The 18,669-nt window shown below is 46.1% G+C and overlaps 3 protein-coding genes and 1 pseudogene across 4 annotated transcripts; 2 read left to right on the top strand and 2 right to left on the bottom strand.

The window, feature by feature from the left end:
• Positions 1-711: 711 nt before the first annotated feature.
• Positions 712-4,156, bottom strand: LOC133920981 (transcription factor PHYTOCHROME INTERACTING FACTOR-LIKE 15-like). 2 transcript variants are annotated; one of them, XM_062365655.1, is made up of 8 exons: positions 3,625-4,156; positions 3,431-3,526; positions 3,278-3,343; positions 3,098-3,163; positions 2,078-2,392; positions 1,895-1,964; positions 1,620-1,758; positions 712-1,124 (listed from the first exon to the last, which is right to left on the bottom strand). In XM_062365655.1, the coding sequence occupies exons 1-8, from the start codon at positions 3,703-3,705 to the stop codon at positions 1,067-1,069; spliced, it is 891 nt and encodes a 296-aa protein (XP_062221639.1). In that variant the 5' UTR covers positions 3,706-4,156; the 3' UTR covers positions 712-1,066. The 2 variants fall into 2 exon arrangements, with proteins under 2 accessions (XP_062221639.1, XP_062221640.1); XM_062365656.1 differs by having other exon boundaries at positions 3,427-3,526; positions 3,625-4,154.
• Positions 4,157-4,826: 670 nt separating this feature from the next.
• LOC133920770 (uncharacterized protein At4g04980-like) lies at positions 4,827-6,928 on the bottom strand. The gene is given in 7 exon segments (XM_062365359.1): positions 4,827-4,865; positions 5,487-5,732; positions 5,830-5,982; positions 6,065-6,229; positions 6,307-6,393; positions 6,395-6,479; positions 6,588-6,928. Coding segments are annotated over 7 exon segments (1,116 nt in total).
• Positions 6,929-11,498: 4,570 nt separating this feature from the next.
• LOC133920330 (F-box/kelch-repeat protein At1g67480-like) lies at positions 11,499-12,887 on the top strand. The gene has a single exon (XM_062364939.1). It carries the CDS (start codon positions 11,585-11,587, stop codon positions 12,761-12,763), a length of 1,179 nt encoding a protein of 392 aa, XP_062220923.1. The 5' UTR covers positions 11,499-11,584; the 3' UTR covers positions 12,764-12,887.
• A 1,608-nt stretch (positions 12,888-14,495) lies between these two features.
• Positions 14,496-18,490, top strand: LOC133920769 (uncharacterized; annotated as a pseudogene).
• Positions 18,491-18,669: the final 179 nt, after the last annotated feature.

Raw genomic sequence — 18,669 nt, 5'->3', positions numbered from 1 at the left:
AGCGGCTGTGCAACAAAGTTGGACGCGCCAAACATGTGAGCTTAGCGCCGTCGATGCTCCGTGGCCGCCGAGATACTCTGCAGTAGCTGCAGATGCATTAATAGTCATTGACATATGAACCTAGCCCACGTGTTAGTAATTACATATGTATTAACAGTCACAAGAAGCGGATCTGTGTCCGCTCCGTGGCGTCTTGCACGCAGAGATCACGAAGCGGTTCGTCCCCTTCTGTGACTGCTGAGCGATCGCGCGGTCACGTAGCTCGCCGGGACGAGGAGAGCAGAGCAGGTGGCGCGTTGTTCGGATGTGAGTACGTGACGCGCCGTGGCCGGTGGCGGTGGGTGCGCCCGCCGACGTCCGCTCGGGGCTCGGTCCTTGAAACAAACACCTCCGCCTCGCGTGCACAAGGCACGTTTTTTGGCCCGCCTTCAAGGAAAAGGACGTGCTTGTATGGTATCGACTATCGAGCATATTTTGCCAGCATTTCGACTCTCTCAGACGACCATGCCTTGGCATAGGAAAGCTCCAAATTTATCCAAATTTGCATCACTGACAGTGACGACAGCGTTGCGACTTACAATGTAGGACAAGCATTGTGTCGCCGTACAGCCCCCTAATAGTTTACATACACGATGACACCCCCTATCTCAACAGTGGATATATTTGCTGTTGCCGGCAGCAGATAGATTGGGCTGCTGCTTTACAGATCTGTTTCAAGTCAGAGTAGTCTAAATTAGCTGTTACATCAGTGACAGTGCCGGCGGCATTACGACTTACAATGTAGGACAAGCATTGTGTCGCCGTATAGCCCCAATAGTTTATATACACGATCACACCCATTCTCTCAACAGCGGATATATTTGCTGTTGCCGGCAGCAGATAGATTGGGCAGCTGCTTTACAGACCAGTTTCAAGTCAGAGTAGAGTCTAAATTAGCTGCTAATTTTTAGACAATGTGCATCTGATTATTACAGGTACTTTCTTCTAGTATTGCAGCCTTGTTTTATCCTGCCAAATGAAGCATTCCAATGGACAAATCATTCAGAAATCCCGGCTGTCAATTTGTTCATGGAAGTAACTTTGATCCTGCCCTCAGGCCTGCTTCACGGTCACCACTTTGCAAGCTGTCCATGATCAGAATGAGAACAATTGTCAAGTAAGGTGAGCACTGGTTTTGTGTAACTTGACAAACCCAAGTAGACTGTTCCATGAAGATGGGCAAGTCCAAAGATGGATGTGGAATAGTTTCAAGAATTCAAAGGATTAGGTTAGATGTTTTTTCTGGAACAATGATTCGGTTAGATGTTGGCTGATATAATCTAGTAAAGTTACCAGTAAATCACAATCAGTCACATGAACCTATGCTAACATGACCCTAAGTCAAATCTAGTTTGTCAGGCTTGAACCAAGAAACCTTGCAGCAAGAGAAGTGTTAGGTAACCACACAGACTAATCCAAATAAAGCATTAAACCATACTTGAACTACTAACTTCGTAAAATGTTTTCAATCAGAAGGAAGCTATTACTAACATTTTGTTTTCTTTATAAAAATCCCCCTATAAAGAGAGACAATCAGACAACATTTATTTAATATCTTTATGTACCAAAAAGAAACTTACCAATGCAAGTACGGCATAGATAGTACACTTTCAGTGTTTTTTGGCATGTCTTGTGATTGTTCTTTCCTGAGCGATATTCTATCAAAATGATCAGCATTCACTATGGACGTTTCCTGTCTAACAGACTTCACCTTATACCCTATCAAAGGAGGAAATTAAGAGGAGGCCAGTAAGAAGTCAAATATGTTGACCAAAGTGTCAAAATTGACAAGCATTATACAAAATGACGTGTCAAACTGCCAACTAATGGCTATCTGAAATGTACGATAGTTAACCTGGCACAGATGGGGTTTCTTGAGCTGAAGTTAGGCGATGGTTTAACATCATATCCTGCTGGAAGATCATCTACGATAGGAAGGAGAAAACAAATCACAAACAATACATGTGAAGTATAGCTACATATTGCAAACAAGGGGATTCATGTCAAGCTTATCCTCTAGACACAAGAGATGGATTACCTCAGGGGGTAAAGTCGACTGAGAGGATTGAAGGTTGGACTGTGATGACTCTTGAAGAAACTGAGGCTCTACAGTGGTTGCATTAGGAACACTTGGTAAGAAAAGTGGTTTATTTTGCCTTTGGTCATGATTTGGTGGATCAAATGAATGATGAGCTGCAGAAATTTGGTTCGCCGGCAGCAGAACAACCCCAGAATTTGATGCCTTGACACCACTTTGAAGTTGTGTGGCACACATTTCTGAAGGTGCCAGAGGCTCAGGTGCTCCAGATAAGTTCGCTGGGGGCAGATAGAGGCCATTCCTCATAGACAACATCTGAAATGAGGAATGCATTATTCTAGAAAAGGAAATGAAGGTTACATAAATGGTGACTGGAACGGCTAATGCATTTCTGAGCTACTAGATTATGACAATTGAATACAAGACGGCCAACCAATTTGTTTTCTTGGATAGTAAGCGCCCCTTGTAATCCCAGCCTCCCGGGTGTACATACTCCAATGCTGGATGTAGAACTTGAATGCATCTGTTATACCTCCTGAGTACCACGACTCTAATACTAAGTAGAAGCTACTCCAATGTTATTGAAACTGGAAAGTTTTCACCGAAGCCATCATTTTAGGCATAATTATTATAGGCTCTTTCTCATACACATAAGCTGCAGCAATGGGCTTTTGATGAAAAGTTTCATACGATTCGCTTTGGAGTAAAATTTGAAAGTCTAGCTAAATCTACAATGTAGCACTATGAGTCTCCCCCTACTTGTTTATTACTAGTATTTCACTTCATGCCTTCACACCTTTGCAGAATACGTCATTGGCAGCTGCTACTATCAAGTCAATGGCCATGTGAATTGCTAATCGTTTAGCCTTATGCAGTTAAAAGGCTTTGCTGTTGTTGTTAGCCTTATGCAGCTACATCTAGTCCATTCACATTCGCTGGATGGTACTTGGCAGTCCAGCATATCCGAAATTGTCGGTAATCATTAGGGAACTAGTAGCAGTGTAGTATCAGTTTGCCCACCTGCACTTGGAGCTGAAGCTGCTTCAGGTATTCAATGGCATCATCAAGCATGGAGGCCTTGTCCGTCTGCACTTGCGAAATCATGGCCCAAAAGAAGCAGCACAATTAGCTTCCAACGACGCAGAACTAACCCACACAACAAGAATCAAGACTAGATCAGGGAAGGAAAGGTCTTGTGACCTTGCTAGAGTTGGGTATGAGGTTCTGCAGCGCCTTCATCTTCTCGTTGATCCTGCTCCTCCTCCTCTGCACCAATTCAATCAGCGTCAGGATCATCTCCACCTACCCGGCCAACTGTGGAAATGGTGACAGAGGCAAGAACCACGCACCCACCTTCTCCGACAGGTTGTGCACCTCGGCGGCGCGGCTCCTCTTGCCGCGCGGCCGCGCCGGCCTTGCGGGCTCCGACTCCGATGACCCCAGCGCATGCTGCAAGAAGCCAAGAAGCCAACCAAATAAGGGAAGCCAACTCACGCACCAACCAATCGGAAGAAGAAGAAGAAGAAACAAAAAGCAAAGCCAGCCACCTCGCTCTCGCAGATGTTAGCCATGCTCTGGTGGCGCATGATCAAATCCAGCTGCTGCAGCTGATCGCGCCCATCCGTCATGGCACCGGCAGAGCACACCAGGGCAGCAGCCACAAAGGCACGCAGGTGACACTGCAGCAATACTAGGTTGCAAGCGAACGCCACGAAACCGAGCCTTAACTACAGAGACGAGGAGAGGAGCATGCGAGGACCGAGAAGTGGTCGCTACTGCCGCTGCTGCTCCCTACGCTTCGAGCCCATACCGTGCTGCCGCGAGCACGCTCTCACCAGCGACAGCGGCTTGCTCACCTTCTCGCCTTCGCCATCTCCGATGCCTTGTCTCTCTCCTCGAGTAGCTTGCTTGTTTCGGCTTTTCTTTGGCCCGAGAAAGCTGCGGACTGCAGCGCAGCGCAGAGCTTTTGAGGACCTTTCAGTTGCTGCCTGCCTGCCCTTCTCCTCGGTTCCCTCCCCCAGCCGCGCCCGTCAGTCCGTGCCAGCAGCGAGCGAGAGGTCACCGTCTCATCCGGCGGGTGCATTTATGAATGACCGGCCGGTGATGTTTCGCTCGGCGATTGCTACATGCCCTGCATTTATCGCCGCTTTTAATGGCGTGGCGTGTTCAGTCCAAGCTCTCAACAGTTCGTCCTGTGACTCGTAACAGTACCAGTAGTAGTAGTACTGTACTACCAGTAGTAGTTCGTCTCAGACCTCCTGTAGTTCTTTGCCACAGCTCCTTTTGCAGCGGTGGTGACATTACTCATTCTTGACACGGACGAAGCAGCCAAACGTCCGTATCACGGTATCGGCTTCAGCATTTTAATTTCGTTCAACAATTTTTTCACGACTAAAATACACGAAATTTCACCGATATTTTTCGTCCTTGTTATATGGTGAAAAAAATTAAAATTAGATATTTTATTCTCTCCAATATTCTTTAAAATCATAAAATTTTAGCAAAATTTTAATACCTGTATAGAAAATGACCATGCAAGTCAATGTGGTACGAGATGACAATGATTACAGTTATATCCTAAACAATGTTCCTTCTTTTCTTCACTTATCCCTCCAGCATCTAATGTTGGAGCTTTCTTGAAATTAACTGTGCAGAATGCAAAAAACCGGTTTCAGCAACCATTCTTCGTAGAAGTCTTCTTAATTGTAGCGTGGCATATCTAAAAGCAAAGGAATAAAAATATCTTGGATCACCGCAGGCTGAACTTTAATCCTGGAAATTTCATCTCCTGGAAGAAGTAAAACTTTAAATTCATAGAATGAATGAATCTAGTAGAACTCTAATCTCCTCTTGAGTTAACAATCTCTAGTTCTTTGTGCTGGCTTCTTGTCGGCCTGCAACTTGTTTAGTTGCCATTCGTTGACCTTGTAGCCTAATTTTTTTTTCCTGTTTTCTTTGTACTGTTCTCTTTAGGATTTTCTTTGATAAATTCATGGGTTGCTAATTTTCAATCGAATAAAAACAAAGATATATTTCACTCAACAACAATAATTATTGGATGAATATCTAACGGTTGATAAAAAACTGATTGATAAATAAATAATACTTTTCTATAATAAAAAAATATAATTTTCTTGTATATACTATGTAAATATCTCTAACTGAGTACAAATCAAAAAATAAATGAATGATCGAACGGACAACACGTTGAGTGAAATAAGATCTTGATTTCAACCGATCGAAGTCGAGTAAATCCGTAAATTCACACTTCTCCTACTGTATTTCCGTAAAAAAAAAAGTGGTACGGGACGGGAGTAGGACCCATGTGATACTACCAGTAGTACTTGGTTCGGGAACGCGAGATCCAAGTGCAGTACTCCAAGTATTTGTGACTGTACATGATGCGTACCCTTGCGTACACGCACAGTACAAAGGGAGAGAATATGTACATAGAGCACGTACACGGGAAAAGATTGATGAGTTTATTAGAGGGGATGCGCTCGATCTCGTGCGCTAGGATGCTCGTCAACCTATCTGCCCGGTCATTCTGGCCTCCGGCAAAATTGTACACCCGGAAGGCCAGCTGAAACATCCTCGACAGGCCTGTGGCTTGGGTACTTGACTGTACACTCGCCTCCTTAGCATCTTGGTTCTCCTGACATACGGTGAAGTGAATTAATACCTTCTGAAATTGAGTGAGCAAAAATGCAAATGAACTCTTGATCTGTAGGTGCATGCATGGTAGCATGTACCTTGAGAGCCATCTCCATGCCGCTGGATGACAAGTCCACCATGCTCTCCTTGATCTGGACCAGCACGCCGAAGTCGAAGTGGATGTTGTGAGATTGGAACCTCTTCATCTCCTCGTCTTTGTTCCGCTCTATCATGTCCACGTCGTCTTTAATCTGCGCGCACACAAGGTTATATCAAAACTATTAGACCATGACATGAGCTTTGTATTGGTGAACATGCAAGTTCCAAGAGTACCTTGTTGAAATAGCCCTCGACTCTGTCCATCTGCTGCGAGACGGGGGCGGCAAGCTTCTAGCCCTTGAGCGTGGCGACGACAGCGTCCAGCTTTGAGTATGGCGCGGCCGCCATCCTCAAAGTCTCTAGGTTCTTGGAAGGGAAGCCCTCGAACCTGGCCAAAACCTGCACCGCGATCAAACAACGTGTCAAGACATACGATAGATTCTGCGCACGACTGAGCTTGGGAGAAACCGGAGCACCTGTGACTCGTCGGTCAGGCACACGAGTAGCTGCTTGACGTGCTGATGGAACCTCACTAGCTCAGACATGTCGTCCTTGGACGCGCGCGAACGAGCCAACGGCGTCTTTCAGTTCCAGGATTGTTGCCGCGTGGTTTTCCGCGTCCTCTTCGATTCGCCGGAAGTACGCCGATCTTTTAGTTCGAACACATAAAATGGTAAAGATTTCATTTCAGCAAGAATGAAATAACCTACCGATCTGTTGTCACTAACGATGCCGTTAGCACGCGCGCGGCATATACCTCTTGGTCATCTCGGCCAATGCGTCGGCCATGCCCTGGCCCGCGTCGCTCTTGGACCCGACCGGCGACCGGGCTTCTTCCGTGCTGTCTCTTTCCTCCTTGCGTGCAACCAGAGCCGTCCACCCTGTCACGCAGATGTCTGTAGAGGCGCCCATCTGCGTCGATCGTTTCAGTTTGCTCGCGGCCTTTTTGGCACGCAACGCTGCCGAGATGTTTCCAGGAGGGGGCGCCGGCGTCTGCGCCGGCGAAACCTGGGCAGGCGTCGGTGGAGGCGGTCCTCCTTGTACTAGAGACGGCGGTGGCGGTACATTTGTTGGTCCTCTACCTTTTGTCCAGCGCATGTAAGCACCGCTCGTCGCACTCTCTCACCACTCCTACGACCACTTAGACTAGTGCTAGCAATCTCACACAGACACGCTTAAGCACTGCTCGTATGAACATATAAACACTTGGATACAAAAGAGATTTTTGTACCGCTCAATTATAATGATTTTTCAGTTTTCCTCTTATCGTACGTTGCAGCTAACATGTGATGCAACGTAAGTTGTGAAGCATGAGTCGCATGTGTGGTACAAAGGTCGTAACGTCATGATATATATCATATCTCACGTCTCAGTTATATACCTACTCGTACGTTTCTAACACAAACAAAATAACATACGTTTAACTTAAAACACAAAAGAAAAGACAAAATACTAGCACCAACGAGTTATTATATTCAAACAACACTTACCTCTTACTGGTTTGCCCGTGGACGATACTTCGTGTACTCTGTCTCTGTTCGTCGAAAGTGGCGGCGGCGGCGGCGCATTTGGCACAGCGGTACTTCCGTTCTGCACAGGCGGCTGCGCGCTCTCATGTGAATTCATGGATGACGGTGAGCTAGGTTGGCCTGCTTCCATTGAAACTGAGCTTGAAAGCCCGTCCTTGCTCTCACTGCCTATGGTCATGGTCGAGTCTTACTGCGCTGTGGAAGCTGCCTGATCAGCTGGCTGTGCAGTTGGAGGTGGCACCATTGCTACGGCGGCAGTGTCATTTTGCATGGCCTCCCACGACTGGAGCAGCATGGGCAAGCCCACCACAGGCACAGGGGACGGTGGCGGCGCCAACAGCGGATGCGGTGACACTGACCTGTAGGAGTTGGCGGTGGCTCGCACCCGCAGGTATGGCCATCATCCTTCCCGGTACAACCGCCTTCAGCCGCGTCCTGAATTTGGCATTGTTCCGTGTGCCTCGTCGTGACATCTCCGCAAGAAGCGGCAACCTCGGCACTGTCTGACGGATGATCGCAAGCGTGTTCGCGGTGCGATGGAGATCTCGGTCGGCAGAGAACAGGAGGGAGGCTTCTTCTCTCTGGGAGATCCTCAGGCCAAGCTGCAACTGCATTTGTACCATTGGAGCTTTCCATGAGACTCAACATTTCTTTCGCCATTGGAGTCACCTGATCAAGCATGTCGATGACTTGCTCACCTAAGATCCAGTTTGAAGAGAGAATAATGTACGACCGGTGCGATGACACAATAATGCAAGCCTTCTGATCAGGATATTGGCAGCATGACATTAATACGGGCAATGCAAAACTACATACCGACTTGGTCTAAGCTCTGTTTGTTCGCCAGTGGTAGATCCTGTTTGTTTTTTTGCTCTAGATTTTGGATTGTGTATTATAGAAGTTTAACTTGAGTGAATTGTAGATTGCATCATAATTCAAACATATATTTGTAGGATCTATTTCCAGAATCTAATCTTTTTTTTTCTTCAGAATTCACATTCCACAATCCGGAGAGACAAACAAACAGGACCGTAGATGATGCATCAGATTTATTGAACACAACATTGAGAAAGAGATCACCTTTGAAACTCAGTATGTTTATTTTTTGAGAAATTTTACAGTGGTCCAAAATTAATATGAGACATTTATTTTTATAGTACAACGATCTAGATTAACCAGGATACTACTCATTTCTCACCGGTAGTATAGGTAGTATATACGAGTAGTATGGTAGTATTAGGGTTATTTTAGGAAGAAAAATATGTGGTGTGAAAGTAATTAACTGCAGTTATATGTCTCTAAATAAATTAATATTTCATTGTTGTTTTAATATTTTAATTTGTATTCGGTATGAGAGCTCATTTGCTACCCATCGACTAGGGTTAGCGATCCGACGTTTACGGCGTTTGCGGTATCGATCTTTCTATTAGCAAAAATATGGTGGGTAATTTTAATAAAATTGTCATAATTACCAAAATATTCAATTACGTGGATCGTCGGATTAGATTTATACTACCTCTTACCTCTAGGTAGTATAAAACATCGTAAAAGAGCTCTATTTTTTTTTTCTTAACATGTTTGCAGAAGAGAATTTGCAGGTACGGCAAGAAACAAAAGGGGTTCAATTCAGTTGACAGACTTGCTGTAAGGATGTATGGCTTCCTGATAGGTCTTGTTGATGTAAAGAATAAAGGGTCTCTTGTCAGGTGAGGCCCAACAGATACCAGTTAACTGTTGATATTTACAAAATTATGCCCCCTGCACGATCAGGCGGGATTCGCACCCAGTCCACTGGTCGCTGATGGAATTCTTGCGACCAGAAAGGTTTAGTCGTGGGATAGGTACTTACATAACTAATATAATCACATTTAATACCATACACTCATACGTTTTTCCTCCCAATCACCTTTTTGACGAGCGAAGTCGTGGGTTAGCGCAGAGACAGTGTGACACATCCCGCATGCCTGTCAGGCTATCCTATAGCATTTATGACGAGCGCACAGAGACAATATAATGCTACAGGATGCCCTGACAGACATGCAGGACGACATGGTAGGTGAGCATGATGAGCGCACAACGAGTACGACGATGGTTAATGGATGGGATAAGACGTACAAGATGACCCGGCCGGGTTGGACATGCCCACCTTCTACAATTATGATCTAGAAATAGCTATCTTTATTAGGTATAGAGCAGTCACCGTATTTTGGAACAATCTGCTTGTATATACACTTTGCTTCCTACTGTATAAAGGGGAGGAGCGGACTTGTAAGGAGGACGGAAGAAATTCACAATCCAACGTATAAGAAAATACACATGACATATGACTATTATTCTGAGGAAGGTCTAAATCTAGATAAACCTTATGTTCTTAAGTTCGTTTGATACATACTCATCAATAATCACTGAAAACGTTGATCACACACCTATCGTCCGGTATATCCTAAATATATTGTTAGGGACTAACCCACCGCAGGCCTGATAAACATTTTGGATATGTAATCTTCAGAGCCTCCGGGGTATCTAGAAGTAACTGCATTGAGAGGAATAACAAATTTGTATAGAATCGTGTCTACAGTGCCGATCATGGTGTCCAAAACTCCAAATGGGAAATGATGTCAAGTTTTGGCATGAACCTGATCCAACGAATCATATGGCCTTTGACATGGCAGATCTAGAGCCTCTCTCAGATGGAGTATTTTGCTGATGAGGTTGCTTTCCAACAGTGAGTGGTTCGACAATGGAGTTCTAGGTTTGCAACTGCCGCCACCCTCAGCAATTGTCATCAGTAATGCCAGGCCTTCATGTCTGTTGGAAACACCTGAAGGCTCCTGTAAATCATGGATCCAAATTAGTTGGCTGAGTCATATATTCATCAGCAATAGAATCCATTTGTCCGTGTACATGGATGCATCGGTCGTAGAAGGAGAACAAGTGAAACCCGTAACTGTGATAGATCGCGGCGATGAACGGGCAGGTTAGAATGATAAGGCACGGTGAAGGATGCACGTCGCCATCCTTGACCATGCTCTGCCACCCTTACCTACTTCTCATTGGATCAATGCAGCCTACATCACATGGGGGCACAATCACAACAAAGGAGATGAACAATTATACGATTCTGAGTAGCAGTATCATGCTGTGTGATTGTTATTTTGCTGCTGTGGCTGGATGCTGTCTGTGAGAAGCAAGGGGGCCTCCAGGGGGATTCAACAGTGCCTCTCAGGACATGAGGACTCTGAGAAATATTGGACGGCCCCATCAGAAGATGGACGATGTGCAAGGATATATGCAGGGGGAGAGGAAAGGACCCAAGAAACTGATGGAGAATGGCAGGGATTTATTGAGACAGGAACAGAACCATGGAAATGGACAAAGGTTTATGATTAGTACAGGAGTTAGCTAAAAAACCGTTTAAACTAAACATATACAACCTATATGACCACGCGGGTCATATAGCTTGTGTGGACGACAACTGAAGGAAATGCTTCAATGTTTTCCATAAATTAAACAGCATCATTCATTTTGCTGAAGCTGTGCTTGCACATAATGGCCATTGACCAGCACCAGTGACTGTATTGAGTTTGTGGGCTCTGGAAGACTAGAAATGCGTAAATCATGAACTGGGTAAAGTTTAACTTAGAACATGCCAGTGGTTTGGAGGTGGAAAAGTTGTTTAACCTCTCAGTCCTTCCGGTTTCAAGGCCTGGGTGCTCATCACCTTCTTACCGAGTTCCATATCTCTTTGCTATTTTTTATGTGAAAAACCTTCCAAAATTGGTTGGGAGTTGGAAGGACATTTTCGTACGGAACATTGAATTTGTCCCAACACTGGCAATGCCCACGCATGGGTACAAACAGAAAGGCTGAGCACTTGGCCCTCTTCGCTATCTGCTTGACTGCTTGTACGATGCCATCACTATATTTTACAGCATCGCTGCTCAGGTGAGAAAGGAGAACTCTAGAAGCTCGACAGATTCCACGAGCGGCCGGAGTTTCCAATAAGCGCCTTCCTATGCTTCACATCGATCGGTCCGTCAAAAGCCACATGGCAAACGGCACAACAGCGACGACATGGCTGCATCTCTCTATAAATAGGAACATTTCCCATCCTTGCAAACTCCCCCGGCCAACCCAGCTACACTACCGGTAATGGTATCACTTAATTAGTAGCACAAGAACAAGCAGACACTAGTTGGGTAGTACCTGGTGCAGAAGCTGAACCATGGGCTCCTTGCATGGCGACGTTGGCACCTCCCCGTGCTTCTCCAGCTCTGGGAGCAGCAGTGGCAGCAGCCGGAGTGACAACGTCGGCGGTGGCAACGGCAGGTTCAGGATATACGCGTGCTTTGCGCTCGGCGACTCGAACAGCCTCGAGTGCTACGAGCCCAGCGCCAACACATGGTGCCGCATGGGCGCGCTCCCGGATGTTCCTGACGGCCACATACTGAAGGGCTTCGCCGTCGTCGCGCTTGCTGAGTCCGTGTATGTTATCGGCGGCCGGCTGTGCCGGAGGGAGAGGGGCGCCACGACCGGCGAGTACCGCGACACCGACGTCAGCGTGCGGGCAGATGTGCTCCGGTACGACGTGCGCCGAGGGGAGTGGCATCACTGCACGCCACTCCTCGTCCCGCGCTTTGATTTCGCTTGCGCGCCGTGCCAGGGCAGGATCTGCGTGGCCGGCGGGCAGTCCTCGCTGTCCGGCGCCCGGGGCACGGCGGCGGCCGAGGTGTATGATGCGGAGAAGGACCAGTGGTCGGCTCTCCCCGACATGAGCACGCTGCGCTACAAGTGCGTCGGCGTGACATGGCAAGGCAGCTTCCACGTCGTGGGGGGCTTCGCAGAGAGCACATCGTCGGCCAGTGACGCTCTCCTGGCGCCAGGAACCACCGTGCCACAGTCGTCGGCGCTGGAGCGGAGCTCCGCGGAGGTGTTCCACCGCACGAGCGGGACGTGGGAGATCATCCCGGGGATGTGGCAGCTTGACGTGCCGCCGAACCAGATCGTGGCGGTGGCGGGCCGGCTGTTCAGCTCCGGTGACTGCCTCAACAGCTGGAAGGGCCACGTCGAGGTCTACGACGGCGAGCTAAACATCTGGAGCATCATGGACCACTCGGCCCTGCCGGACCTGTCGCTGCTCGCCAGCCTCCCGCCGTCTGCGCAGCGGCTCTACCTCACCATGGCCGTTGTCGACACACGGCTCTACTTCCTCGCCGGTTACCAGGTGCCGTCGGGCGACGACAGCTTCAGAACAGTCTCTCTAGTGCACAGCTTCGACACCAGCGCTGCCCCAGGGTTGGTGCCGGCATGGAGCAGCTTCCAGCCCAAAATGGACCAGGAGAACGTCGAGGACGGTAGCAAGGAGCTGTTCAGCCAGTGCTGCTCGGTGCAGCTCTCCAGCTAAAGTCCAGTCCACAGCATATGTATCATGGTTTTGGTCATAGCATTATGCATTGTGTCTCATCTATACTATTAATCTGGTACTTGTGCTCTGGTGGTGAATATGTTTGAACCATATGGCACACATCTGCATGAAAAAAAGGCGGTCTCATTTCTTAAGTTCTTTCTGGAATGGACTATGAAGTAGTAATTCATATGCAGGGAAGCACCTAACAAAACGAATAGAACTGAATTCATAATACGCGAGTGAAAACTGTCAGATGATACATCCTCTGATCAATGATGCTGAGCTGGTGCAGATATCTAGCTTAGTCAACACGCCTGCCACTTGACAGGCGAAAGTTGAAGAGAAAAAACATCTACTAGTAAACGCATGCACAGATACGTTCAATGAACAAACAACTATACAGAATTACAGATGCTTTTGATGAACAAAAACCAGCGATTTGCCAATCCCAAGGGATGACTCGTTTATGAATGAACAAGCTATTATCCTACAAGCTGAATTGTTACCCCTCATAGTCATAAGTACTTAAATGAATACTTAAACCGATTCTCCAAGCCAAAAGGAGCTGAGCTACCTGTGCGAGATATCCGAACGTAAGACAAAACGACAGATTTGATCTGAGAGTAAATCAATAATTCTTTGTAAAACTCAGCTTTGCATTCCATGATCAATATGAGGCCATTCTCTGTAAATACCTTATTGCTTGGATCATAGTGTCGATGAGTTCCAGCTTGCATCAACAGCATCTAAAATTCTCTGATGAAGCAATGCTCCGGAACAAGCTATTATGCCTCTATCCAAACCTTCCAAGTAAACACCCCTTGAGAAGTCCAACTCGTGGCCTCCAGCATCTATGACCACTCCACAGCCTCTTGAATGATGACCACCCCTGCAGCATGATCCCATATCTTCTCCTTGTATCCAGCTCTTGCAAATTTCATGAAGATTTCTGCATCCCCTCGTGCAATTGCAGCATATTTCACCATGCTGTACACACGCAGAGGTTGCTTCCTGGAAACAAATCACATGGATATGAATAAACAATCTAATCAAAAGTAAAATACTTGCAAAAGATGAGCAGGCCCAACTGCACGTGTCAAATTTTGGAATCATTTCATTGTATTTGAAACATCAAACCAGTATCCTATCGAACAAAAATCGCACATCAACTAGTTGATGCCAGATACTAATGAAATAATATCAGCAAGGTTACACAGAAATGAAAGTAAAAACCGACGTTAAGCCGACACTACGAGCAAGTCCTGCGATGAAGGAATGGCTTGAGTTGGCTTTCTTTACAGGTTCACAGAATGTTACTGAAATTGGCTAGGATTATTTACTGTAAATTTTATACACCCGTTATAAGACACGTGTATTGAACTAATTAATTATTAATTAAACAAATCCTGGAAATCTGAGTGGACCATCCTAGTTTTCTTTGGAATCCTATCCTCTGATTTTGTTTCTCCAAGTTAGAGGATGAACAGTGCCGTGATATTGGATTTTTAACCGTTAGATCTGGAGTAGATGCACCAGGGCAACTGCTACAGTACTATGTAAACAGTAGAATCGATACAACAGCTACAGTAACTGCTACAGTAGAATAATGGTAGAATACTGTTTACACAGACTCATTTTACTGTGCATTCCGATGATTCTGTGAAAACGCGTCCGTTTTCTTTGGCCTGGGCTTGGTCCATAAATGAACACGAGGTACGGTCCTCGGTCCATGAGCAGAGCAGAGGTGGAGGAACCCCTGCCGCTGGGCGAAGGAGATGTGCTCGTCGAGGTCGTCACCGCGGGCGTCAACCGCACCGACACCTTCCAGCGGCAGGGCCAATAGTATCCCCTGCCCGTTTGCGCCTCCCCGTACCCGGGGCTCGAGTGCTCCGGTACCATCCTCGAGCTCGGGCCCAACGTTGATGGAACCTAGCCCGAGGATCACTCTCTCTCTCGCCGGACGGAGGTTGAAGACGATGAACAGTAGACGCGATTTTGGCGACGAATGCCGCGGCGACGAACTCGCCTGTATTCACTGGACTTAACTCAAAAACAAATGACACTTACAGGGCGTTATATAGCCAACGCACTCGAGCAACTACTCTTGCGGCCCTCGCGCGCACGAACGCACGAGCTCCTCCTTGCGACCCAGCATGTCTTGAACGTGAGCCTCTCGCTCGTCCGCACGGACCGGTCCTCGCCGAGCCTTCCGCAAGCCATGCCCACGTGTTCCGCATCCTCCGCCCTTCCCTTGACTGCTTGCACACGTCCCGTCGTGACTCACACGATGCCAACACCGAACGTTGCCATACCTAGCGCGAACACACGCGCACAGACACAGCGCGACCATACGCGCACTAACCTGGATCTAACTCCATTCAACACGACGCACACCATGGCGTGGTTTATTCCAACAAACGTGCCCTCACGCTGGTCCGCCTTCGCGCTTCTTTGGTGTTTTTTTTTCTTCTTTCCTTTTGAAGTAATGCTACTATACGGTGAATTGGGGATTGCTTCTGCTTTTGCCGCTGTCGTGATTGGTTTTGGCACTTTGCTGTTGCTTCGCAGGTGTGCGCGCTGCTTAGCGGCAGGGGCTACGCGGAGAAGGTGGTGGTGCCGGCGGGGCAGCTGCTGCCGGTGCCGGAGTGGGTGTCGCTGATGGAGGCGGCCGGCTTGCCCGAGGTGGCCTGCACCGTCGGTTGACCGTCTTCATGACCAGCCACCTCTCCGCCGGCGAATCATTCATTGTAAGAAAAAGCTCTCTGTTTTCTTCTCCATGGCTGCGTTCAGTACTCCAGTACATATTCTTGTTCTAGGGAATGGGATGTACACATAAATCAATTAATTCTATGAGCTGGTAATTCACTTATGGATTTCTTTCACCATGAAAAATCTACATGCCTTCACTAGCTGAGAATAGTAAAATAAAACACACCTAAAATTGGTGTTCTGAGCGCGAAGTTAACACTGAATCTATATGGCTGTGATTGGCTGATTGGTCCTGATGTCTGGGCATATTCGATTTGGCAGATCCACGGTGGATCAAGTGGAATCGGTACCTTTTGCTATACAGATCGCGAAACACCTAGGAATTAAGGTTTTTGTCACTGCAGGTTTGTTCGTTATAACAGAAACAAGATATAGTCAAATGTTCCTTCGAATGCCCCTAGTAATTCTGTTATACCATTCTAGGAAGCGAAGAAAAACTAGCTGCCTGCAAAGGTTTGGGTGCCGATATATGCATAAACTACAAAACCGAAGACTTCGTTGAACGTGCCAAACAGGAAACCAATGGAAAAGGTATACCCTACCACCTGATTATCGCTGGTCGTTTAAATTGTATTAAGGTCCGAGTTGTTGTACGCAGTACGCTACTGGTACCTGAATGCCGATCGCATTCTCATTAGTAGCATTTTTCCTTGGTGGCACCACTTGAGACAATTTTTCGTTGGCAGCTTTACTATTTACGAAGACATCCTTATCTGAATTTTACACTGAACTGACAGTATTCTGAAAACATCTCTACTAGGTGTTGATGTTATTCTGGACACTATTGGTGGATCGTATCTTATATATGTGAATATTTTTATCAACATCTATTTTTTTTTTTAAACCCATTTGCACTCAACTACTTTGACATAATCAGGTGGATCAATCAAGTTCTAAACTTGATTATTGTGCATGTATTCTATCTCAGATCTTATTGCTCCAAGCCATCTCTCAGAGTCCAGACCCACCACCGCTTTCGAGTAGGTCTTAGTTTCATCATTATCCAATAATAATATACCGCGCTGCTCTGTTATTAGGAACATAAACCTCTCAGGTGCGTGACTGATAATTTCCGACCGTCGTTGGGCTGGTGTATCCACAACATGTTCTGTAACATCCAATTATGGTTCAGTAGGAGCTGAAACACTTTCTGATGGTTCCTGAATCTTTTCGAGTTGCACCATGCTCCAACTGATGTTCCGTGAAAGAAACTCTTTCTCCAGAAAAATACTATTCTGAGCGACAAACACTTTATTTTCTTCCCGGTTATAAAATTAATATCCTTTAATTTTCATAGAATACCCCACAAATAAGCTTTTATCTAATTTAGGAGTGAGCTTATTAGACGTCAAACGTTTTACATAGGTCTCACAACCCCAGATCTTTAGGAAAGATAACCCAGGACGCTTCCCGGTCCATATCTCATATGATATCTTCTCTACAGTTTCATATGGAACCCTATTTAAAGTGAATGTAACAGTTTCTAGAGCGTATCCCCAGAAGGATAATGAAAGATCAGATTAGCTCATCATGGACCAGACCATATCTAATAAAATTTGGTTCCTTCGTTCGGACACTTCATTCCATTGAGGTGTCCCCGGTGAAATCAACTGTGGAACAATTTCATATTACTTTAGATGATCACTAAACTCATGATTTAAATATTCACCTCCACGATCGGATCACAAAAATTTAATCATCTTACTAAATTGATTTTGTGTATCGTTTTGAAACTCCTTGAACTTTTCAGGCTTGCCCGAGGTGGTCTGCACCGTTTGGTCGACTGTATTCATGACCAGCCATCTCTCGCCCGGTGAATTGTTCCTTGTGTGAAAAGCTATCTCTAATCTTCTCCATAGCTGCTGCGTCCAAGAGAACCCAGTAGTCAGTAGGTATGCATCCTCTAGGGAATGGGATAGCATGGCAATATGGCATCACGATTTCTTGATCCCAGTTTTGTATACATAAATCAATAAGCATCACAAATGATTTCAGTGAGCTGATTATCCACTTCTAGATTTCTTTTGCCACAAGAAATCGACATGCCTTCACTAGCTGGGACTGAGAATAGTAAAATATAAGTAACAAAAGATGTACCATATTCTTCCTTGGCACCTAATGGGCTGCGGAGTCTCTTCGCAATTACTTAATTGCCAGGAAAAGGTGGGCGCAATTGTTGCTCTTAGCACGAGATTAACAGTGCAGCTCTCTGGCTGTGTTTGTTCCTGATGATTGTGCATCTTCAGTTTTGCAGATCCATGATCCAGTGGAAAATAAGATATAGTCAAATGTTCTTTGTAATGTCCCTAATAATTCTGATAAAATATTCTAGGAAGTGAAGAAAACTAGTAGCCTGCAAAGATTTGGGTGCCGATGTATGCATAAACTACAAAACTGAAGATTTTGTTGAACGTGTCAAACAGGAAATCAATGGAAAGGGTATAACCTGTCACCTGCTTATCTTTGGTCCTTTATATCTGAGTTGTTATATGCAGTACGCTACTGGGTACCTGAATGCTGATACCATTCTTAGTAGCATTTCTCCTTGGAGTAAGTAGTTCGATGCATTTTTGGCAGCTAATTGTACAGAATGTAATCTGAAAATCTCTATACCAGGTGTTGATGTCATTCTGGACTGTATTGGTGGATCATGTCTCCAGCGCAATCTGATATCTGAAGCGGCTGAGGCTCATAAGCTGATGGAAACCAGTTCCCACATCGCCACATCGGCAAGATACTGCTGCTCCCATGAGTTTGTGTGTAGTATGTGATCTACCACTTTCGGAGGAGCCAGTTTGAGCGCAACTGCAACTTCTGTAACTACCTCTATATATGCACCGGCACGGCAGTGTTTCTCTAATGTAAATTTGATCCTTGAAGTGCTGATGACATTCTTCTGTGAATTGTGATGTAATAAATTTGGCGCATGGGCATGTATCTTGCCGCTACATCTGATATCTGTGTGTCACCAATTCAATACTTGGATTCCTGCCGATCCAGACAATTTTGATGAGCTTCACCAAGCAAGGGGTGCTGATGAACCACAATGTCAGTTTGATTGAGCTCCTTATGATTCCCAGCATATCACCGCATGGCGCAAGCCTCAAGTGACGCTGATCGAGAGCATCCCGTTT

Source organism: Phragmites australis, chromosome 6, assembly GCF_958298935.1.
Source record: "Phragmites australis chromosome 6, lpPhrAust1.1, whole genome shotgun sequence".
Taxonomy (NCBI): domain Eukaryota; kingdom Viridiplantae; phylum Streptophyta; class Magnoliopsida; order Poales; family Poaceae; genus Phragmites; species Phragmites australis.
The sequence above is the reverse complement of the archived record's forward strand: the minus strand, read 5'-3'. Positions and strand labels throughout refer to the sequence as shown.

What these genes read in the sequence shown, in the direction of transcription:
- LOC133920981 (XM_062365655.1), bottom strand. Translation starts at nt 3,705, where the DNA reads ATGACGGATGGGCGCGATCAGCTGCAGCAGCTGGATTTGATCATGCGC. An exon ending in CTAACATCTGCGAGAGCGAG is followed by an intron (nt 3,527 to 3,624) that starts GTGGCTGGCTTT and finishes GGCTTCTTGCAG; the next exon opens with CATGCGCTGGGGTCATCGGA. An exon ending in TGCACAACCTGTCGGAGAAG is followed by an intron (nt 3,344 to 3,430) that starts GTGGGTGCGTGG and finishes GAATTGGTGCAG; the next exon opens with AGGAGGAGGAGCAGGATCAA.
- LOC133920330 (XM_062364939.1), top strand. Translation starts at nt 11,585, where the DNA reads ATGGGCTCCTTGCATGGCGACGTTGGCACCTCCCCGTGCTTCTCCAGC.